Source organism: Heterodontus francisci, chromosome 3 (genome assembly GCF_036365525.1).
Source record: "Heterodontus francisci isolate sHetFra1 chromosome 3, sHetFra1.hap1, whole genome shotgun sequence".
NCBI lineage: Eukaryota > Metazoa > Chordata > Chondrichthyes > Heterodontiformes > Heterodontidae > Heterodontus > Heterodontus francisci.
This window is the reverse complement of record NC_090373.1, coordinates 65,249,155-65,273,778: the sequence shown is the minus strand read 5'-3', so window position 1 is coordinate 65,273,778 and position 24,624 is coordinate 65,249,155. Positions and strand designations below refer to the sequence as shown.

Sequence of the window (24,624 nt, the reverse complement as noted above, 5' to 3'; positions counted from 1 at the left end):
ATACAACGTGAAACTATTTCCATCTAATCACATTAAACATTTCATCTATAAGACTGTGTGCATCAGCATCTTATCCACATGGGTAATCAGTCAGCTAATAATGAATTTCAGTGCTGCAGGTGTTCTCCAAAAAAAATGTCAAACTTATGCAACATTTTCCCATAATTTAAAAACATAAGAACTTGAGATAGTCTTTTGAAATTTCAGTCCTGTTATATAAAGTGAGGGAGGCATTATTCAAACTCATCTTAAATCCACCCAGACATTATGTTGAACATTAACAGGTTCTTAATGCTCTTATGTGCACCAAATATTTATGGTCAAAATACTGAAGGTTCTTATAATTTAAATAAGAAATAATTTAACAAACAAGGGAGTATTGCCAAGCTTAAAATAACAGCCGGTTATTCACAATGACACCGCGATACACCAATGTGTTTTGTTGAATGATAATTTTCTTTTGTCCACTGACTGGACGTCTGAATTTATATTTTTTTAAGAAATTTACAAGAACATTTAAAACAGGATGAATGGTAGCTGCTTAAGATGATCACCTAGTTTGCTACGCTGTATCCTATATTGCAAAAGACTGGGAGGAGGGAGGGAAGGAAACGGAATGTCTACATTTCCCAGCAAGATCCAAGACCCAGGAAGTTTAAAAGAACTACCTGTTCTTTTCAACAAGCAGAAAAGTACAGCTAACTGCTATGTTTGAATCACTGCATGACTGTCATGTGACAAGCCCCTCCCCCATCTGTGGTTTTTAAGCTGGTGTTTTTCTCTGCAGCAGAGGAGAAGCAACTGGACTCGGACAAGAGCAGACCCTAAGTGAGGGCCCCTCTTTCTCTCTCTCTCTCCATCTCCATTCCAGCTTGAAAGCTTTCAAATCCTGCCTGTTGACTGAAAACCTCTGCATACTCCGGCTGCAGTCAGAAACTTTGTTGGAGCAAATCATCCGCATCGCTGTTTCCACGAGATCCACTGAACCAGTCATCTACCTCTTCAAACTAAAAGCCTCAGCACCACTGAATTTATCTAGAAGCGAGCCAAATCACCAAACTCCACAGACTGTATACCTTTTTTTATATGGACTCTAACTCAACCAATCTACCTTTCCCCACTCTGTAACCTATTTGTGTGTGTGTCAGCCTCTAGTGTGTGAGTGAAAGTTGGTGTGTTGTTTATTATTTTTAATAGTTCGGTTTCGGTACAATAAAGTTAACCTCTTTCTTTGTTAAACCCAAGAAAACCTGTCCGATTGGTTCTTGTTATGTTCAGAGCAAGTAAGTAATCAAACACCTACAGAATTGGCCAGGACATCCACTTTAAGAAAGAATTAAACCTGTTGTGGTCCAACAAGGAGTGGAAAAAGAGAGAAGCCTTTCAACCCCTCCTCACTTGACTGTGACACCAGTTTTACAAGAATTGTCAGACTGCAATTTGAGAGGTATGGTTGCATTATTGGCTGAGTCTGTGTGATGCCTTAGTCAAAAAATATTTTTAAACTTTCCCTTTCACAACCTCACTGTTCTCACCATTGCATTGAAAAATAGGCAATGAAATTGACTTGAATAGAATGAAAATGGGGTGTAGTGTAAACCTGGCTATCGATTCACAATTGGCCTATTCTGCTCTGCTGTTATTGACCCATTTTATCCACATAATATTTAAAAACTGTGGCATCTTTTATTATCTCCTCCATCCACAACCAACTAACATATGAGTGTGTACATATGTGCATATACACATAGGTACCTACCCTCCAAGTAATCACCCCAAAGGCCATTCCGTGCAGGCACCAAAATTCCACTTGTGAGGAAGAGACTGGCTCGAGTCACTTGTGCAAATGTAAATAGCTCCCATCCGGTTATTGAGGTCAGGTCTGCCGTTTTGGGTTTGGCTGCAGGATGATTGACCTCTTAGCCCACCTGTAATGGCCAGAAATACAGTTTTAGAAGTGTTGGGCTGAACATATGCCCCACACACTTAAATCACAGACTGCGTGACCTGCACAAACACCAAAGGTTGCACTTGCGTTGTTAGCTATTGTTACCAAGTATCTGCCACGTTATATGCAGAGCAGACTCAATAGCAAGGGTATTTCCCATTACAGAATTGTTACAGAATCACAGAATAGTTACAGTGCAGAAGGAGGCATTTCGGCCCATCATGTCCGCACTGGGACACGATTAGATGCAGTTCTATAACAGAAATGAGATATTCATTTCGACAGTATACTTCCAGCTTGTCAAGCTTTTGGCACAGGAACACATCTGGTCAGTTTCTTAGCATTGCCATGACCACTCATTCAGTCAAGCAAAGAACCAGAAATTGCTATAAAACAAGATAATAAAGGCTCATTTCATGATTTGTTGTGCAGGTCAGCACTTAACAAAAGGGATTAACAATTGATATTTATGTGAAATGTGTAAATTAGAAAAGTTGTTTCTCATCATTTCTCATGAGTTTTACTCGGTTGGGGTATCTGTGCCAAATTATCGATTATTCAGTACTTTTAACATTGCACAGCTGTGCAAATTCAGGAAATGATCACTTAATAGACCAAATAGATAATGATGAGGATTGTCAGAGGATACAGCAGGATATAGATCGGTTGGAGACTTGGGCGGAGAAATGGCAGATGGAGTTTAATCCGGGCAAATGTGAGGTAATGCATTTTGGAAGGTCTAATGCAGGTGGGAAGTATACAGTAAATGGCAGAACCCTTAGGAGTATTGACAGGCAGAGAGATCTGGGTGTACAGGTCCACAGGTCACTGAAAGTGGCAACACAGGTGGATAAGGTAGTCAAGAAGGCATACGGCATGCTTGCCTTCATCGGTCGGGGCATAGAGTATAAAAATTGGCAAGTCATGTTGCAGCTGTACAGAACCTTAGTTAGGCCACACTTAGAATATTGCGTGCAATTTTGGTCGCCACACTACCAGAAGGACGTGGAGGCTTTGGAGAGGGTACAGAAGAGGTTTACCAGGATGTTGCCTGGTCTGGAGGGCATTAGTTATGAGGAGAGGTTGGAAAAACTCGGATTGTTTTCACTGGAACAACTGAGGTGGAGGGGCGACATGATAGAGGTTTACAAAGTTATAAGCGGCATGGACAGAGTGGATAGTCAGAAGCTTTTTCCCAAGGTAGAAGAGTCAGTTACTAGGGGACATAGGTTTAAGGTGCGAGGGGCAAAGTTTAGAGGGGATGTGCGAGGCAAGTTTTTTTACACAGAGGGTGGTGAGTGCCTGGAACTTGCTGCCAGGGGAGGTGGTGGAAGCAGATACGATAGCGACGTTTAAGAGACATCTTGACAAATATATGAATAGGAAGGGAATAGAAGGATATGGGCCCCGGAAGTGCAGAAGGTGTTAGTTTAGGCAGGCATCAAGATCGGCGCAGGCTTGGAGGGCCGAATGGCCTGTTCCTGTGCTGTACTGTTCTTTGTTCAAACTAGTGGCATTATTACCATCATGACTGGCTTGTAGAAAAAGATGTATTCTGATTTCATGAAAAACCTTTATATTAGCTTTCTTGCTGCACCTATTAAGGCTGCCTGCCTTTTTCCTCCCAGGTACAGTTATCAAGAAATTGATGACTGTGGTATGAAAAATGAGCTGGGAATTGTGAAGAAAGAATGCGGAGTAGGTGAAAGATATGTTGTGGCTGCAGCGTTAGCTGTAGAGTGAGACTTATTTCACATTGCAATGACATTGCTTTAAAAAGGGCACCTTTTCTTTTAAAATTTTGCGCAAAAGGATAATAGCTGACAACGATGGTTCCGCTCGTTTAAGGAAGTTTCTCTCAGGTTTTCTTGTTATTATAAACATTGTCCTTTTAAATATTTCAAAAACCAGCAGCTTAGCCTCTTATGATTGGGAGATGGGTACAAGAGTTAATGTTAAAAGTCTTGGCTCATATAACGTTAGTTAACAGATTCGACCAGTGATGCATAAGCTTTTACTGGATAATCTTTATATTTTATATAAACCATTTTTTTAGGTAGTATTTTTTCTAATTTTCCCTCCTGAAGGCATAAACTCTAACTCTCTGGAACCTCACCGCAGTAACCATTTTTGTAAGCTAAATGATGTAGGGCTTGGACATGTAGCACATCAAGATGGGTAGCATGGTGTGCCTATACAGAAGCAATTTGATGTTGGATTTTACTAATTTTCAGTATCAAGCTTTGAGGTCAAAGGAAAAAATATTTACCAAGAAATTTAAGTCCATGTTATAAATGCTAACTATATTAGGAGCTTTGATCTGATCTTCAGATTGGAAGAGAAAACTTTTTTTAACAAGTCACAATTCTGAGATCATTTTATGGAAGTTCTGTATCAATGCAGAATAATGGGAGCCATTTCACAGTAGAGCCAAATTACTTCCAGCAGTTCAGAAATACTTCCTAGTATTGGTAGAACCAAGTAAGCTCCCCACTCCCACCCCGACCCCAGTTCGCAGCTGTACTGCACGTGCATGATCTTGCTTACCTCTCCATTCGCAATGGCATTGATTTTCAGAGTGAAGCAGAGTACCCAGTCTGTGTGCCTGCTTCACTTAGATGTTCATTCTGTAACCTCCTCGCCAACGTGAGAATACCCACATGAGCGGAGGCGAGGTGTTTCAGACTCAGGTTAGTAGTTATGTTGGTTGAGATCGTCCGTTTCTGGGGCATTGAGTCTGCTCCAGTTATTACATTATAGCAGGCACAATGCAGAACTGGGGTCTCAGTTTTTGAGAATCGGAAGACTATGAATTGCTGATTTCATACCATTTATCGTGGTATATATCCAATAATAAAATTGTAATATATTCTCTGATATGCAGAGAACTATTATTAGATATATACTAATACCACTGCATTAAAATGGTACTACACTAGAGCAAGCAAGTGTATTTAAGTTGCGTAATCTGCAGAAATATACTGAAACATTGAAATGAACTTATACAGTGTTTTATGTTTTAATTTCAACATCCATTTCATCTCCCTTGCTTTTACTGTGAATTCTAAAGCTAAAGGAGAACCCAGGGAGATTTAGACCTAATTTTTAATGTATAATAATAATTTGCATCTTGTATTTCTTTCTTCCTTCCTGCTTGATTGATGTACACCTTTTTTCAGCATTGTATGTGGCAAGAGAAAAAGAGAGAACTTGTGTGCACCACTTGCTTTTGTAAGCTACAATGTCTTGTTTGAATATGTTCCCTCCCACTCCTGGTTTTGATTCTCCACACATCCTTGAAACTGAATCTCTCCGTTTCTTTTCAGTTGAATGTTCAAACTAGGTTGGAGATTACCAAAAAAGCGATGAAAGCAATCAAACAGACCAGTGAGAAGCAGCAGAAAAAGGCATTGGAAGGCAGCATCCCACCTGCTTCGAATTCCCAAGTCAGCTATGAAGACGCTTTGACTCATCTACAGCAATCATTTGCTCATCTGGAAACACTCAACCACAGCTTTGTGCACTCCCTAAAGGCCAGCGACCAGGTAATGCTAATCTTGTCCTTCACAACCAATTGCACAATGTTCACCTTCCATAAAAAGTGATTATATGATATCTATCAGGCAAACTGTTTAATCATTGCTTTGTGTGCATAAAATGAAGGCTAGTTGTGCTTGGCAATCCAATTTTCATTTATACTTGTGAATCATGATTAGTGTCATGAGAGGTACGATAAAGGTCAGTCGTTTTACTGACCATGTAGCCCTAACCGGAGAATTATAAAGTGCCTTCAGCCAAATCCCTTCTACAAAATTTTCCTCAATGCACAACAAGCCATTTCCCTTTGGTTATACTCTTATTTCTTCTTCAATATAGATGGAACTCCCCTCCACAGGGTGCCTGGGGCCGCAGCTGTGACCAAATAAATATGGCAGCTGTGGGTGGGGTGGGAAGGGGGTAGCCTCAAAGTGATCCTGGAGCACTGGCTTCCTGGTTTGCTGCCATGAGACTGCCTCCAGGCATTTGCCACACTCCTGATGTCGAAGGGAGCCAGTAGGCCAATTTGGAAGATTCCAGTCAGCTTCTGATCAATGGATTGAGTTAACTTGCGGGCGGGTAACCGTTCCATGCCCAACCAGGTCTCCAGGAAAATGGCCAAGAGTCGGGACAGTGGCGAGGAACCAGCACACCAGCCAGCCTCAAGAAATTCCACACCTGCCCACCTACGTTCCTGCCCCCAAATCAGCATCAAAATCCTGTCCCGGGTCTTTCATTTCAGGTGGGGTTGCCGAGTTCATGCCTTTGACAAGCGATACTGAAATAGAAATTATTAAGAAAACTGCTATGTATGTTCCCGCCCTCCCATCATTATTTGGTGCCACATTGTTCATGCCCTCACCAATTGTCATAATATGTGATCAAATAAAAATTAAATGCAAAACAGTGCCTTTGCATGCAGACCATCACTCTTCCATTCCAAATGGTGGCAATTGATTGATTGATCCAGAAATTTGAGTGGCAAGTCTACCTGCCAGTTGATCTAAACAGAACTTGACTAGCTCAGGGATGACAGGAACCTGCAACGTATTTATTGGAGTACTGCTCCAATACTAGACCTGGCCCTTTTTAGCACAGCTGCATTGACTTTAAAACTATTATAATAAAACCACAATAGCTTGGCTCTGGTGGTAGCACTCTTGGCTCTGAGTTAGAAGGTCCTGGATTCAAGCTCCATTCCAGAGACATAATCCAGGCTCGTACTCCGTACAATACTGAAGTGCACTATCACTGGTATCATTGTTCAGAACGATGAGCCCATCTACCTGAGTTGAGATCCTGTCAGCCCTAACTGAGGCCCATCTGCCCTCTCGCTGGATGAAAAAGCCTCCACAAAATCTTTTGATGAAGAGTGTGGGTCCAAATTGGAGGAAAACAAGAAAATGTTGGAAATTCACAGCAGGTCCAGTGGTTTCTGGAGAAGATATGTTAATGGTTAAACCTTTAATCAAAACTCTATTATATTTTTAAAACTTAAATTTTTTTTATTTTTCAGGACCTATTCCAAAAATACTATCATCTATATGACCTTTCGAGATCTGAGACTGTTAAACTGCACGACCTGGCAGTTACTATGGTTCTAGATGGACAGCCTCTCGATATGATGCAGCAGATGCTGCTAGTTGCTGTTGAATCTCAAGCCATATCCCCTAAGGCTGTCGTACATGATGCTGTACAGAGAGTAATAAATATACTAAGGTAGGCTTGCATCATGTACATTTTGGTGTTCTGAATTAATTAGCTCAAGCCAATTAATATTTCTGTACATGGAGAATTTTGCTGCCTTTACTCTCTGGCCCAGAGCAATCCTTGTAGTCTTTATTAATGCTGTACTGCATAATGGATCATTTGTTTTAGAATCAAATAGGATAACAGGATTTTCATCATTTTTTAAATCATGATTTCTGCATTACTCCTGTTTAATCTGCATTGCGCCATTTAATGTTGTTGATTTTTCTCTCCTTGCTTTCTTAAATTCTCCTGGGGATTTTCATTTTTTCTACTGTAATGTTCTATGACTGGAGCTACTGGAGGCAGTGCTAAGTTTAACCAGAACAGTGTGTCAGAATTTGCTGTTAATTTAAATGCAAATAGATGAAAGTAATATAAAAAGCTTTAAGCAAAGACTGGCTTAATGATTAAAATCTCTGAATGCCTAGTTCTGATTGCTTTACTTACTTTACTTTTAAATCTAAGGGGAGAGTTATTGGGGACATAATCTTATTTCCAATCCTGTTGAATTTGCAGTAATCATTACATAGAATGACATAAATATACAACACAGAAATAGGCCATTTGGCCCAACCAGTCTGTGCCAATGTTTATGCTCCACTTGAGCCTCTTCCCATCTTTCCTCATCTCACTCTATCACGTAACCCCCTTCTTCATCATATGCTTATCTAGATTCACTTTAAATGCATTTATACTATTTGCCTCAACTACTTCCTGTGGTAGCGAGTTCCACATTCTCACCTCCATCAGCAAGGAAGTTTCTTACGAATTCTCTACTTGATTTCTTGGCAATTATCTTTATGTGGATGGCCTCTAGTTTTGCTCCTGCCCACAAGTAGAAATACTATCTGTCTACTCTTAACAAAACCTTTCATAATTTTAAAGACCTCCATTAAGTCAGCCCTCAGCCATCCCTTTTCAAGGGAAAAGAGATCCAGCTTGTTCATCCTTTTCTAATGGGTATGACCTCACATTCTGGTATCATCCTTGTGAAACATTTTTGCACCTTCTCCAGTGCCTCTGTATTGTTCTTATAATATGGTGACCAGAACTATTCATGGTTCTCCATTTGTGGTCTAACTAGGATTCAATATAAGTTTAACATAACCTCTCTACTTTTCAATTCTATCATTCAAGAAATAAACGTTTCTTTTATTATGGTCTTATTAACCTGCATCACAGCATTTGGGGATTTAGGGATTTGTACTCCCAAATCCCTTTGCTCCAGTACCCCATTTAGATTCTTATTTTCAAAGTAATATGTGACCTCCTTATTTTTCTTACCAAATTTTAATATCTGACACTTCCATTTTGGTGTAATTCGCAAATTTAGAAATTGTGTTTTTGATTCCGAAGTCTAAATTGTTGATATAAATTATAGATAACATTGGTCCCAGCACTGATCCTTGTGGGACCCCACTTCCCATCTTCTGCCACTCTGTATAGCTACCCTTTGCTCTTATTCTCTGCTTTTTGTCTTGCAGTCAGCTAGCTATCCATTCTGCTACTTGCCCTCACACTCACAAGCTCTGACCTTATTCATTAGTCTATTATGTGGTGCCTTATCGAAGGTGTTTTAGAAGTCTAGGTATATTGCATCTACTGCACTATCCTTGTCTATTCTCTCTCCTACCTCTTCACAAAGAATTCAATGAGGTTGAGCAAACAAGACTTTCCTTTTTGAAATCCATGTTGACCATTCATTATTATATTTTTGGTTTCCAGATGTTTTTCTGTTTTCTCTTTGAGTAGGGTTTCCATTATTTCTCCTACTACAATGTTAAACTGAGGGGCCTATTGTTCCCTGCAAATATTCTTCTTAAATATAGGTATAATGTTAGGTATCCACCAGTCTTTTGGCACAACACCTTTCTCTAATAAATTATGTGTAATATGTGTATTAGTGTTTCTGCTGTCTCTTCCCTATATTATTTTAAAATGCACAGATGCAATCCTCTGGACCAAGAGTTTTATTCTCTATCATTTCTAATCTCATCTTCTGATGTCATGTCCACCTGATCTGTTTCCCTTGTAAACACAGAAGCATAGTAATTGTTTAATATTTCTGCCATTTCGCTATTGCTGCCTGTGTCCTGTACGCATTGTAAGAACTCCATTCCCTTATCCCCTTTGCCTGACTTTTCTAACCAATTAATTTCACTGTAGTTGAAATTCCCTATGATTTATTTTTTCTCATTTCCTTAAATTGTTTGCTTATGTCTTCCTTGACCTCCCTTCGACTATTTCGATGGTCTGTTAACAACCTCTGTGACTGTGATTGATCCTTTTTCTACCTTTTATCTCCATCCATATGGATTCTATTTGTGTCTTATTGATGGCTGCATTACTTTTCCCTACAGCCATTATGTTATCTCTAACAAGTACAACTACTCCACCTTCCCCACTTTATCTCTGTTCTATATATTATACCCTTCGATGTTTATTTCCCAGTCCGGATCTCTCTCTAGCTGTGTCTCAGTAATCCCGACAATATCTATTTCCCTGCAACATATTATCACCTCTAGTTTCTCTATTTTTGTGCAGGGGTCCTCCAACTGCAGCGTCAGTGAGTTCAAATCCTACCATGGCTGCTAGGTAATTTAAATTCCATCAATTAATTAAATCGGGAATTAAAAAGCTAGTATCAGTAATGGTGACCAGATTGTCGTAAAATCCTATCTGGTTCACTAATGTCCTTTAGAAAAGGAAATCTGCTGTCCTTACCTGATCTAGCCTGTATGTGACTCCACATCCATACAATGTGATTGAATCTTAAAAGTGCCTTCTGAAATGGCCCAGCAGGCCGCTCATTATAGGGATGGGCGATAAATGCTGCCCACATCCCATGAATGAAAATAAAAAAGACACCTTTGTCCTCAGTTAGAACGCAAATAACATACCCAGTTATAACTGAGTAATATAACTATCTTCAGCTGCTGCATCAATGATCTTCCCTCCATCATAAGGTCAGAAGTGGGGATGTTCACTGATGATTGCACAATGTTCAGCAACATTCGCGACTCCTCATATACTGAGGCAGTCCGTGTCCATATGCAACAAAACTTGGGCAGCATCCAGGCTTGGACTGATAAGTGGGAAGGTACATTGGGCCACACAAGTGCCGGGCAGTGACCATCTCCACAAGATAGAATCCAACATTGACATTCAATGGCATTACCATCGCTGAATCCCCCACTATCAACATCCTCTGGGTTCCCATTGACCAGAAACTGAACTGGACCAGCCATATAAGTACTGTGACTACAAGAGCAGGTCAGAGGTTTGGAATTCTGCGGAAAATCTGACCACCTGTCTCCCCAATGCCTGTCCACCATCTACAAAGCACAAGTCAGGAGTGTGATGAAATACTCTCCACTTGCCTGGATGGGTGCAGCTCCAATAACACTCTGGAAGCTTGACACCATCCAGGACAAAGCAGCCCACTTGATTTGCACCCCATTCATCACCTTCAACGTTCACTCCCTCCACCACCGACACGCAGTGGCAACAGTGTGTACCATCTACAAGATGCACTGCAGCAGCGCACCAAGACTCCCCCGACAGCACCTTCCAAACCTGTGATCCCTACCACCTAGAGGGACAGGGAATGCCATCACCTGCAAGCTCGCTTCCAAACCACACACCATCCTGGCTGGGAACTATATCACCATTCTTTCACTGTCGCTGGGTCAAAATCGTGAAACTCCCTTCCTGACAGCATTGTGGGTGTACTGACACCACGTGGACTGCAGCAGTTCAAGAAGGCAACTCACCACCATCTTCTTGAGGCCAATTAGGGATGGGCAATAAATACTGGACTAGCCAGCGATGCCCACATCCTGTGAAAGGATTAAAAAATGAACTGATTTGGGTACCATTCGGTTTATACACATGGTATTGTTTTGACCTCCAGAGACTTCTAATTTGGATCAAGCTTCATGATTTAAATATACATTTTTATAGAAGTTTTCATCTGTGCTGTATTAAAGTTTGATTTTATTCAGTGACACACAGCATTGAAGATTTAAGTGATAATTTTGCACAGCTCCACTTTGAGTGCAATGCCTTGTTGGATGGGAATTGAAGGCAGATGTTGGGCCATAACATTATAGGACTAAATCTGCAGCCCACGCTTCCATGTAGAAAGGCTCTATGCAGAGAGAGGATTATCGTTAGTTGACACTATTTCAGTCCAGCAAAGCAGTTTTTCTAACTACAGGGCTTACCTCAAGGACATAAATTACCGTAGATGTTTTGTTCAGCTCATGAGTGGTTTTCTTTACCTGTATACATCATATTCCTGCATAAAATTATCAAAAAAACTGGCATGAAGGTATAGCATATGGAATTTTATGCTATATGAAACCTTTAAAATTAATTTGGGTAAATTTAAGCTCAAATTAATCTTAAGGTTCTGCCCACATTCAGGTGAAAGGGAATTTGCAGCTGTGGTTCCCTTGCACATCCATGTTCAACAGCAAAAGTTAGATTTATTACTTTAATCGTATTCCTTTTTGAAAGAAGCCTAATCTCCATTAAAAAAAAGTTCTCCTTCCACCCCGCTAGTTTCTCTTTCTGACATGGCATGGCTTCAAATTACTTTAATGTTTTATTATTCGCTGTTTTAATACTCATATTATTACTTGTCTTCATACTGCCACCTTCAGGCTAAGGACTAAGGCAAAACTTGCAGCATTGAACAAATTAAACAGAATGTCTATTTATAAAGTGCTTTATGATATCTCTTAGAATGTCCCAAAGCACTTTACATACAGTTAATTACTTTGAAGTGCAGTCATTATTGCCATGTAATCCTAAGTGTGAGATTCTCAGTTGTCAGCTGTATGCCTGAGGTGTGTGTCAAAAAACACAAATGGCCACTACAGTTGGATTTTCTGCCTTCAGATCAGTCTGGGAACCAAACCAGGGCTACCTAACCTCAGGGATGCACGCTATTATTTGGATTCATCGCATGCCCTGTTAGTAGCTTGGTTTCCCAGATTTGACTGGCTTAGGATCAGAGCTCAGGCAGTACTAAGTTGCTGTCTCTTTGTTTTCGATGAAGATATCCTAGGTTGCTTTTTATTGACATCATGACACAGCGTATCAAGAAGGAAGCACTGAACGGTCTCTCCCTGTAGGAGGTAGAGATTTGGCATCATGATTCCATATGTAAAAAGATGTTACAATGCGGTAACAATCCCAAATTTAAAAAAAAATCAATGTAAATAAGAGCTAGACTAAATTTACTATTTTTGAGGAACTATTCCTTCTGTAACATACTCACTACTAAGACTGAGTGTAACCTACTGAAGGTTTCACCTGTGCCTTTGCTAACTGCAGTAGTGGATGTATATGGGAGTAATACTCCTTTGCTTTTATATTCGGAAGCCCTACAGCTTATTAGGCTTTTGATTTATTTTTGTATTTGCAAACTAGCATTTAACAATTTATGTACTGAAGCCCTAAATTTGTTTGTTCATCTACCAGTTAGTTCCTTTACTTTTGGATTAAACTCCAACCTGCCAATCTTATGCCGAAAGTGCGCTACCGCATGCTTTATTAATTTTACCTTTTTGGGTCTCTTCTAACTTGTTAATTTAGATAAGATGGAATTTTATATCTTAAATCACTCCCCTATGTGAGTTCCAACTCCATGCATGTTTAAAAATGGACCATGTATAGGCCACTGACACTGGATCTCTAAAGGGCTGTAAAGTCAATTCAGGGTATGATCTTTTCACCCTTTGAAGTAAGGTCCCCCCCCACTCCCTTATATCGTTCCACAAGCATCGATCACTCTTTGCTATCTCACCCAAGCATCCATGATATGAAACTTGGTTGTAAGTGGCAACTGGTATTGGACAGCATTGCCAGGAGTGGCTGCTTGGTAGCATTAGGAGCATGCCTGTTACATGGGCTGCTCTGCAAGGAGGGAAAGCACAGTTTAGTACATGTGCGATAGAACCCACAGTTGACCACGACCTTCACAGCTCCTTGCCAGCATAGGAACAGGAGTACAGCAACAAGCCTTTCCACTAATTTTGTTACCCATTGAAGATCTATTTATTTTTAAGCCTTGCCTTTTGTCAATATTCCTTACCACCTTAATTTCCCAAGTAAACACCTCTCTCGTAAACATCTTAATTGACTTCCCATCTATAACCTTCTAGGGCACTGTGTTCCACATTTTTACAATTTTTTTGTGTGAATTAAAAGTTTTTCCTAGGTTTGGTTTTAATTGGCTTAACGGATTCTAAGATGATGTTCCCTTGTTCTGGGTTCCTCTACCACAGAGAAAGTCATTCCCCATCTATTCTAACAATTCCCTTCACTATATTAAGTATTTATACCTGCTGAAAATGACCAACTTGGTCTGAAGTGACATAGCCAAATAGTTCAAATTTCTGTATCAAGATGTCTGACCATGTACTTTCTTTTACAGCTTGTAAGTTGATATTATCACTGTGACCTTAGGCCACCATATGGTGCAGTAATGTTCAATCCCAGTCATTAATCTAAAGTGCTATTTGAATATTGTAAGATGTGCCAGCTCACAGGCAGGAAACTGGAAGGGATACAGCCTTGGTTAGTGAAATGAGGAAAAATTATGGGATTTTACATCCGTTATTTGAGTTGTTAAGTGAAAAAAACTGCAAATTGAAGCTTAAAAGTTAATCTCATTTCATGCTTTTGCTGTTACGTCAAAAGCACCTGCATATCAGAATAACGTATGTGCAGTTTGCAACTCAGTAGACTATATTTTGCTTCCACTATGGCACTATGTGATTGAGCATTTGTGACTACTCACCCAATTCAGTGATACATACCTCTGGAATGCAAGGGTGTGCTCTGGACACACCATTTTTGGATCAATTCTTTTTTTGTCCTGTTGTTTGCACCCATTTGGAACTGGCATGAGATTAGACAAGCTGATTTATTTGGAACTGTCCAGCCAGCATAGGAAGGCCTACAATTATATCAGTTGATTCAGGTTTAGATCCCGAGAGGAAAATAATTGGCATGCAGACCCTCTGTGCATTACATACATTTGTTTAAGGAGGTTTGACGGGTTTGGAAGCAATAGCATTTGCACAAAAATGTTGCTGCGGATGCCTGGGCTTGGACTAAGGAATATTTTTGGAAAACTAGAGAGCATGGGAAGAAGAAAGACCTGCTAATGGATTTGAGAGAGTGGCACTTGCATAAGTTATCATGACAGTCAGTACAAAGTTTTGAAGGTTAAAAAAAGTAGTTGGTACGGATCACAATGGATAATTTTTATTTCCATTCTAGGGATCTGGGCATCACTAGCATTTATTGTCCATCCTTAGTTCCCCTGTACAACTGAGTGGCTTATTAGGCTACTTCTGAGGACAATTAAAAGCCAACTACATTGGTGTGGGATAGTGTTCCAAATAGGCCAGAATGACCGTAGGTTTCCTTCCCTGAACGTAATTAGTAGGTCAGTTGGGTTTTTACACCAACCACTAGCTTTCATGGTTGCTTTTCTTTTTACTGACACAAGCTTTTAATTCAAATTGGATTTGAATTCATGTTCTCTGGTTTACTAGTTCAGGCCTCTATTATGAGTCCTGTAACATAACACTACACTACCATACCTGATTGATCCAAATTCCCATTGATAAATGAAACAGACAGTTCCATTCACTTATCCTCTTGTTGGTTTTATAACAGTGGTACCAGTACAGATGTTCTTTCAGAAAAGGATCCACTTCAGGTTCTTGAAGGTATTGTCACATCAGTGCATTCCAATGTTGTGGATGGGTAAGTACATCTTTTACATTAAAGATGCTAAGACACCCATAAAAAGCTTTTATTTTAATCTATTAGCAAAAATAATAAATTCTGTTCTGTAATTTAGGGGAACTCTTGTATCTTCGGATGATCTCTTGACATGGCTGAGACCTTTTTGCAGTGATGCAGATTTTCCTGTAAAGCCTCGTATTTATATTCTGCAAGTTCTTGAGCAGGCATTTGACCTTAGTGATGAGGACAGCAAGTTACTTGTGCTCTTCAGAACTCAAGCTGTTCTGAAAGTGTGCTGGCCGGAGAAACAGGTAACTTTTATCTATACGTTGTGTGTGTTTGTTTTATAATTTGTAATTGTGTTAAGAAAATTATTTTAAAGATATAATGGACTGAAAATTGCGTAGGAGGCAGGACCCCTGGTGCCGGGCCGAAAAGGTGAGAGATCCCACCTTGGCCTTTTGGCAGCTAGCAGTGACCACTGCCAATACTGCAGAGGCATTGAACCTGGCCCAGCACGGGCACCCCGACCTCAGGTAAGTGAGGCAGGGTCATCGGAACCAGTCCAGAAGCCCCAGTGAGGGGGGTGAGAGGGTGGGTTTGAAGTCCAGGGGGAGAGGGATCCATGGAGGTGGAGGCTTTGCTGGTGGGGTTAGTCCATGGGCTACAGATTGCCCATGAAGGAGGGACCCCCTCAAGCCTGCAGGGAGGGAGCCTCATTTTACAAGGCAAGCGACTATAGACGAGTCAGTTTAACATTGGTGGTGGGAAAGCTTTTAGAAACGATAATGCAAGACAAAATTAACAGTCACTTGGACGAATAAGAATTAATTAAGGAAAGCCAGAATGGATTTACTAAGGGCAACAGGGAGGGTTGTTATGGTGTACATGGACTGCCAAAAGGGGTTTGACAAGCCTGTTATGTGGCACTTCATCAGCGAAGTTGAAGCCCATGGAATAAAAGCAACATTGGCAGCGTGGATATGAGGTTGGTTGAGTGCCAGGAAACAGTAGTGGTGAACATTTTTTCAGACTGGAGGAAGGTATATAGTGGGATTCCCCAGGGGTCAGTATTAGGATCGCTGCTTTTCTTGATCTATTTTCATGACCTAGACTTGGGTGTGCACGGCACAATTTCAAAATTTGCAGATGACACAAAACTTGGAAGTATTGTGAACTGTGAGGAGGATTGTGATAGACTTCAAGAGAACATAGACAGGTTGGTGGAATAGGCAGACATGTGGCAGATGCAATTTAATGCAGAGAATTGATACATTAAGGTAGGAAGAATGAGGAAAGGCAATATAAAATAAAGGATACAATTCTGAAGAGGGTGCAGGAGCAAAGGAATCTCAGTGTATATGTGCACAAGTCGTTGAAGGTCACAGGACAGGTTGAGAAAGCAGTTAATAAGGCATACAGAATCCTGGGCTTTATAAATAGAGGCGCACATTACAAAAGCAAGGAAATTATGGTGAACAGTTATAAAACACTGCGTTGGCCTCAACTGGAGTATTGTGTCCAATTCTGGGCAACACGCTTTAGGAAAGATGTGAAGACATTGGAGAGGGTGCAAAAAAGATTTATGAGAATGGTTCCGGGGATGAGAGACTTCGGTTACGAGGATGGGTTGACAAAGCTAAGGCTGTTCTCTTTAGAGAAGAGATTTGATAGAGATGTTCAAAATCGTGACGGATCTCGACAGGAAGAAACTGTTTCCATTGTTGCAAGGTGGCCAAAGCTGGGACCTTAATATTCAAAGGTATTTGACATTTCGGAAGGGCAGGACGCTAGCAAAAGGTGGTTGGGGTAGCTCTGTTAATTAAGGATGTTTAAAAATCATTTAAGACTGAGATGAGGAGAATTTTTTTTCTCTGAGGTTTGTTAGTCTGGAATTCTCTTCCCCAGAGTGCAGTGGAGGTTGGGTCATTTAATATATTGAAGGCTGAGTTAGAGTTTTGATCAGCAAGGTAGTCAAGGGGGGCAGACAGGAAAGCGGAGTAGAGGCCACAATCAGATCAGCCATGATCTTATTGAATGGCGGAGCAGGCTCGAGGGGTGGAATGGCCTACTCCTTCTAATTCTTGTGTTCTTGTGAAGGATCGCGAACCAGAAAATAAGATGATTGGCAAAAGAAGCAACAGCGATGTGAGGAAAAGTTTTTTTTATGCTGCAAGTGCTTAGGATCTGGAATGCACTGCCTGAAAGTGTGGTGGAGGCAGGTTCAATCATGGCTTTCAAAAGGGAATTAGATAAATATCTGAAGAGAAAAAATTTGCAGGGCTGTGGGGGAATGGCAGGGGAGTGGGACTAGCTAGCTGGCATGGACATGAATGGCCTCCTTCTATGCTATAACCATTCTATGATTCTATGAATTGATAGTAATGGTGCTTATGTAGTATCGTGTTACAGAAGAAAAGTGAATCAACATATCAGTTAAAATGGATGTTTTTTTTAATTTCATAGTTTCAGAGAACCATTTTGTTCCCCTTGTAAATCTTACCATGTGAAAGTTATTGGCTATGTAAAAATAAATGTTAGGATATACGGATTAGGATTTTTTTAACCTGAGACTAAACATGAGCTCAACCTAAATCCAAACTGTTCTAAACTATATGTTGCTCTGTTGCAGAAAAATTTATCATGTTATGTCTAGGAAACTCAAGATTCCATTTTCCAGCAGTACATTCAACAGACTGTGAGAGCTGTTCTATGCGACCTTTAATCAAAACTAGACTCAAAGCATTTTTTAAATCAAAATATGATCATTAACTTCTAAGCTTTTACATATGTGCAGTAGATTTATTTGTTTTCGTATTCATCAGATCTGAGGTTCTCAATTTACAATCTGTTAAAATGCAACTAGTTAGCTTTTTTCTTCTCAATTCGTACTGCAAAGTCATGCCTGCTGTGGATGACACTTATTAAGTAATTTTCTGTTCTGCAACTACTTCATCTCATTAACATGCCTACTGCTTCAGGATGTCTTTTACTCATGTCATTGATGAGCCACAGAATTGAGAACTAGCACGCCAAATGTGTAATTTAGTTTTTCTTATATTTGGAAAATCCCAGTTTGAAAACAAATAGGAATTTGTTGCCTGGAGCTTTAATTAGAAATCTTTTTTTTATTCGTTCCTGGGATGTGGGCATCGCTGGCCAGGCCAGCATTTATTTCCCATCCCTAATTGCCCTTGAGAAAGTGGCGGTGAGCTGCCTTCTTGCACCGCAGCAGTCCATGTGAGATAGTTACACCTCCAGTGCTGTTAGGAAGGGAGTTACATGATTTTGACCCAACGACAATCTCCTTTCTCTCTCTCGCTCTCGCTCTCTCTAACTCTCTCTAACTCTCTCTAACTCTCTCTAACTCTCTCTAACTCTCTCTAACTCTCTCTATCTCTCTCTATCTCTCTCTATCTCTCTCTATCTCTCTCTATCTCTCTCTATCTCTCTCTATCTCTCTCTATCTCTCTCTATCTCTCTCTATCTCTCTCGCTCTATGCTCGCTCTATGCTCGCTATCTTTGCTCCCCTCTCGCTATCTTTGCTCCCCTCTCGCTATCTTTGCTCCCCTCTCGCTATCTTTGCTCCCCTCTCGCTATCTTTGCTCCCCTCTCGCTATCTTTGCTCCCCTCTCGCTATCTTTGCTCCCCTCTCGCTATCTTTGCTCCCCTCTCGCTATCTTTGCTCCCCTCTCGCTATCTTTGCTCCCCTCTCGCTATCTTTGCTCCCCTCTCGCTATCTTTGCTCCCCTCTCGCTATCTTTGCTCCCCTCTCGCTATCTTTGCTCCCCTCTCGCTATCTTTGCTCCCCTCTCGCTATCTTTGCTCCCCTCTCGCTATCTTTGCTCCCCTCTCGCTATCTTTGCTCCCCTCTCGCTATCTTTGCTCCCCTCTCGCTATCTTTGCTCCCCTCTCGCTATCTTTGCTCCCCTCTCGCTATCTTTGCTCCCCTCTCGCTATCTTTGCTCCCCTCTCGCTACCTTTGCTCCCCTCTCGCTACCTTTGCTCCCCTCTCGCTACCTTTGCTCCCCTCTCGCTACCTTTGCTCCCCTCTCGCTACCTTTGCTCCCCTCTCGCTATCTTTGCTCCCCTCTCGCTATCTTTGCTCCCCTCTCGCTATCTTTGCTCCCCTCTCGCTATCTTTGCTCCCCTCTCGCTATCTTTGCTCCCCTCTCGCTATCTTTGCTCCCCTCTCGCTATCTTTGCTCCCCTCTCGCTATCTTTGCTCCCCTCTCGCTATCTTTGCTCCCCTCTCGCTATCTTTGCTCCCCTCTCGCTATCTTTGCTCCCCTCTCGCTATCTTTGCTCCCCTCTCGCTATCTTTGCTCCCCTCTCGCTATCTTTGCTCCCCTCTCGCTATCTTTGCTCCCCTCTCGCTATCTTTGCTCCCCTCTCGCTATCTTTGCTCCCCTCTCGCTATCTTTGCTCCCCTCTCGCTATCTTTGCTCCCCTCTCGCTATCTTTGCTCCCCTCTCGCTATCTTTGCTCCCCTCTCGCTATCTTTGCTCCCCTCTCGCTATCTTTGCTCCCCTCTCGCTATCTTTGCTCCCCTCTCGCTATCTTTGCTCCCCTCTCGCTATCTTTGCTCCCCTCTCGCTATCTTTGCTCCCCTCTCGCTATCTTTGCTCCCCTCTCGCTATCTTTGCTCCCCTCTCGCTATCTTTGCTCCCCTCTCGCTATCTTTGCTCCCCTCTCGCTATCTTTGCTCCCCTCTCGCTATCTTTGCTCCCCTCTCGCTATCTTTGCTCCCCTCTCGCTATCTTTGCTCCCCTCTCGCTATCTTTGCTCCCCTCTCGCTATCTTTGCTCCCCTCTCGCTATCTTTGCTCCCCTCTCGCTATCTTTGCTCCCCTCTCGCTATCTTTGCTCCCCTCTCGCTATCTTTGCTCCCCTCTCGCTATCTTTGCTCCCCTCTCGCTATCTTTGCTCCCCTCTCGCTATCTTTGCTCCCCTCTCGCTATCTTTGCTCCCCTCTCGCTATCTTTGCTCCCCTCTCGCTATCTTTGCTCCCCTCTCGCTATCTTTGCTCCCCTCTCGCTATCTTTGCTCCCCTCTCGCTATCTTTGCTCCCCTCTCGCTATCTTTGCTCCCCTCTCGCTATCTTTGCTCCCCTCTCGCTATCTTTGCTCCCCTCTCGCTATCTTTGCTCCCCTCTCGCTATCTTTGCTCCCCTCTCGCTATCTTTGCTCCCCTCTCGCTATCTTTGCTCCCCTCTCGCTATCTTTGCTCCCCTCTCGCTATCTCTCCTCCCCTCTCGCTATCTTTGCTCCCCTCTCGCTATCTCTCCTCCCCTCTCGCTATCTCTCCTCCCCTCTCGCTCTCTCTCCTCCCCTCTCGCTCTCTCTCCTCCCCTCTCGCTCTCTCTCCTCCCCTCTCGCTCTCTCTCCTCCCCTCTCGCTCTCTCTCCTCCCCTCTCGCTCTCTCTCCTCCCCTCTCGCTCTCTCTGCTCCCCTCTCGCTCTCTCTCCTCCCCTCTCGCTCTCTCTCCTCCCCTCTCGCTCTCTCTCCTCCCCTCTCTCTCTCTCTCCTCCCCTCTCTCTCTCTCTCCTCCCCTCTCTCTCTCTCTCCTCCCCTCTCGCTCTCTCTCCTCCCCTCTCTCTCTCTCTCCTCCCCTCTCTCTCTCTCTCCTCCCCTCTCTCTCTCTCTCCTCCCCACTCTCTCTCTCTCCTCCCCACTCTCTTTCCTTGCTCCTCTCTCTCACTCTTTCTCCTTGCTCCTCTCTCTCACTCTTTCTCCTTGCTCCTCTCTCTCACTCTTTCTCCTTGCTCCTCTCTCTCACTCTTTCTCCTTGCTCCTCTCTCTCACTTTCTCTTTGCTCCTCCCTTTCTTTGCTCCTCCCTCTCTCTCTTTGCTCCTCTCTCCTTGCTCCTCTCGCTCTCTCTCTCCTTGCTCCTCTCGCTCTCTCTCTCCTTGCTCCTCTCGCTCTCTCTCTCCTTGCTCCTCTCGCTCGCTCTCTCTCCTTGCTCCCCTCTCTCTCTCCTTACTTCTCTCTCTCCTTACTCGTCTCTTTCCTGCTTTCGCTTGCCCTCTTCTTCTCTTGCTTGCTCTCTCCCTTCTTCCCACACACACTCTCCCTCCCTCCTGTTCCCTCTCACTTCCCTTTCCTTGCCCGCCTGTTCATTCACTCATCCTCACATTCTGCAACAAGATGTCTCTTAACCCTTTTATTTTTCAGTTGATAGTGCAAACAAAATGCCTCACTTATTATTTTCCACTGCAGGCTCGTGTGAAGGAGTGCAAATCTCAGTCAACCTCATGGCAGTGTTATCAACAGTTACTGAGATTTGTGTGAGAGTATGTAATCCGCTTAGTCAGGCTGAGTGGACATTAGAGTTTCATATTTAATTAATTTCTAGGCACTATAAGTATAAGTTTTGGTGGATCGCAATGGTGCTCGGAGATAAGCCCTTGCAAAATTTAGACTACTTCATTAAGGCAAACAGCATTTGAACTATAAGAAATCACAGATGTTGAGACGGTAATGAATAGTTAGCAGAATTAATAATTTAAAGGTATTCAATTTGCAGGAGACTTTTAATCTTAACTTGACTGTTGAACTTGGAGACCTACTTCAACCACTAGAGGGAGAAAATGTGTTGTTAGAATTCCCTTGATGTTTCCTATCTGAGTTCCTTTGGTTCTGCAATTTTCTAGTTACATGGTGTGTGCATAATTAGAATCCAGAAAACGTGTTGTTTGTTTAAAGCATCTGAAAACTGTTGTCTTCTGCAGCCTTTATGATAAGTTCAGAAACCTCAGTTGTACAGTACAAATTTAACTCAGAGCTCTACTACATGAATTAATCTGTAGAAATGATCAGATTTCACTAGCTATAGATAATAGACCACTAAAGGTACTGCAACAATTTTTAGCCTAAAGGCTATGTGAATTGCAATTGGGTTTCTTGTGCATGTACCAATGCATTATTGGTAAAAGTCAAATTGTGGACTTACAGGCCTCTACCCCACATTGCACTGGATAAGGTTGACTGTCCTTGGAGTGTAATTGAAAATTTGCATACTGTTTGGAAGCTGGAAATGTAGTGGGTGGGTGGGGGTTGCGAATTTTATGCTCAGCTTTGCAGCATGTTTGGAGGCGGGGAGAGCATTTAATCAGGCGGGATAGAGGCGGGGGGTGACCCTGCCAACTTCCTGCCTCCACCCCAATTAAATTCGTGGCGGGAAGATCCGTGGACTGCCTTTCCACCCCGTCACCAATCGAGGCCCTTAGGTGGGCATTTAATGCCCAATTAAGGGCCTCATTTAGCCTTTGCTGGTATTAGCCCAGTGGCGAGAGGGCTTGTATCCACACGGGCTTAACAAACAAAGCTGTGTGCAATGCTTGTCAGCTTCCAGGGTGGGGGGGTGTTGGTGGTGGTGGTTGTAATGGTGGTGGTGGAGTGTGTCCCTTGATCAAAGGCAGTTAGTGCCTGATTAAGGGACCCAGCATCAGGGTGGGGGTGGGCTGCTGAGAGCCATCCTTGCTGCTGAACCCCTCCCCCACAACTCTGTCCCCTACGTCCCCCATCCTGCAAAGCCCCGCCCACCTCCTGCCATGATTCACCTGTGGCCTTGTTGCTTTGACAATCCCATCAGATGGGTGTGTTACTGGCATCAACCACCACCTCCGTGGTGGCACTGCTCAGTAAAAGAGCTGCCGGCCTCTGGTTGGCAGGACTTCTGTCCCCAGGGTCCTTAATCCTGGAGCAGGCCCACCGCTGTCCACTTAAGTGCCTGATTGGCCCATAATGTGACGGGCCTTCCCACAAAGGGGGGACATGGAACTCTCGCCGCTCTTCAGCTGGCAGCCGAGATCCCTGTCGCCTACATAAAATACCCCCCAACCCTCCCCCCCCAAAGTAATTTCAAAGCCCCACTCTCATCCATTCTTTCACAAAAACAAAATGCTGCAGATGCTGGAAATCTGAAATCAAAATAGAAAATGCTGGAAATACCAGGTCAGGCAGCAACTGTGGCGAGAGAAACAGTTAGTTAGCGTTTCAGGTGGTTGATCTTTCATCAGAACTGAAAAAGTTATGTAAGGAAAAGAAATGCAACAAGTTTTAAGAAGAATGAACAAAAGGGAAGGTCTGTGATAAGGTGAAACGTAGGAGAAATTAAATGACAAAAGGATAAATTAAATGACAAAAGGATAATGGTGCAAGTGAAAAGGGGATGGTAATGGGATAAGTAAAGAAACAAAAGATGAGTCTAGAGGAAGTGAAAATGGGAAAGAAGAGTCATTACCAACAGCTGCTATCCAAAAAAAGTGGGAACAGTGGTTATGATCTGAAATTGTTGAACTCAGTATTGAGTCCGGAAGACTAAAGTGCCCAATCAAAAGATGAGGTGCTGTTCCTCAAGCTTACATTGAGCTTCATTGAACCAGTGTGGGAGGCCATGGTCATAGTGGGAGTGGGTAGAGAATTAAAATGACAAGTAACTGGAAACCAAGGGTTACACTTGTGGGCTGAATGGAGATGTTTCATAAAATGATTATCCAATCTGCGTTTGGTCTCCCCAGTGTACGAGACCACATTGTGGGCAGCAAATGCAATATATTAAATTGAAAGAAGTACAGTAAATCACCGTTTCACCTGCAAGGAATGTTTGAAATTCTGGATGGTGAGAAGGTAAAAGGGCAAGTGTTGGATCTCCTGCACTTGCATAAGAACATACTGTGATAAGGGCAGGGTGTACTGGGGGTTATTGAAGAGTGGACCAGGGTGTCACAGAAGGAGCGATCCCTTCAGAATGCTGTAGAGAGGAGTGAAAGATGTGTTTGCTTCACGCTGGAGGTGTCGGAAATGATCCATTGAATGTGGAGACTGGTGGGGTGGAAGGTGAGGACAATGGGAACCGCATCTTGGTTCTGGAGAAGGAAGAGCAGGGGTGAGAGCAGAATTGCAGGAAATAGGACAAGCATGTTCGGGGGTCCTGCCACCCACAATGGAGGAAAATCTTCACTTGGGGGGGGGAAAAAGGAAGACATATCTGAAGCAATGATATGGAAGGTGGCATCGTCAGAACAGTTTTGACAGTGACGGAGAAGCTGCAGAATGAAATAATGTTTCAGCTCTAGTGTCATCCTTGTAAATCTTTTGTGCACCTTCTCAAATGAATGAAGCCAGTGAAAGACTTGTATGCCAGAGCCTGTTGAAATTGTATCTGAAGTAAAGGCGCCCAAGGACTAAACTTTGGACCTCCAGTTTCAAATGATTGCCTCTGTGTTAAGCCCTAATCTTACCTCCAACCTTTCTTTATTCTTCATACATCATACCCAGGTGATCTATTCCCAATCCTTTGGCAATGCCATTCTCAGTGTAGCCACTAGGTGGTGTATGTTAAAACCAAACCAGTTCATCAGAACGGTCACAGACCTGAAACATTTGGCTGGATTTTATGTTGGGCGGAAGGGAGCTGGCCACCGACGTAAAGAAGGGTGGCGAACCTGCTTCCGCCTAGACTGGGGATCTGTCCCACATTTTACGGGTCCCCAGGCTTTAATTGTTCCGAGGCAGGACTTCAACCCGCTTGAGGGAGGAAGTCTCGCCTCATTGAGCTGCTGGCCAATCAGCAGGCTGGCACCTATTAGTCCCAGCAGCGCCACTAGTGCTGG

The 24,624-nt window shown here is 42.7% G+C and overlaps 1 protein-coding gene across 1 annotated transcript in view; it reads left to right on the top strand.

The window, feature by feature from the left end:
- nbas (NBAS subunit of NRZ tethering complex) overlaps window positions 1-24,624 on the top strand; it is a 308,007-nt gene that overhangs the window by 247,040 nt on the left and 36,343 nt on the right. The window contains exons 45-49 of the mRNA XM_068028531.1: window positions 5,275-5,493; window positions 7,002-7,204; window positions 14,936-15,025; window positions 15,123-15,318; window positions 16,666-16,769. Coding sequence (XP_067884632.1) covers window positions 5,275-5,493; window positions 7,002-7,204; window positions 14,936-15,025; window positions 15,123-15,318; window positions 16,666-16,769 — 812 coding nt within the window. The remainder of the gene's footprint in view (window positions 1-5,274; window positions 5,494-7,001; window positions 7,205-14,935; window positions 15,026-15,122; window positions 15,319-16,665; window positions 16,770-24,624) is intronic.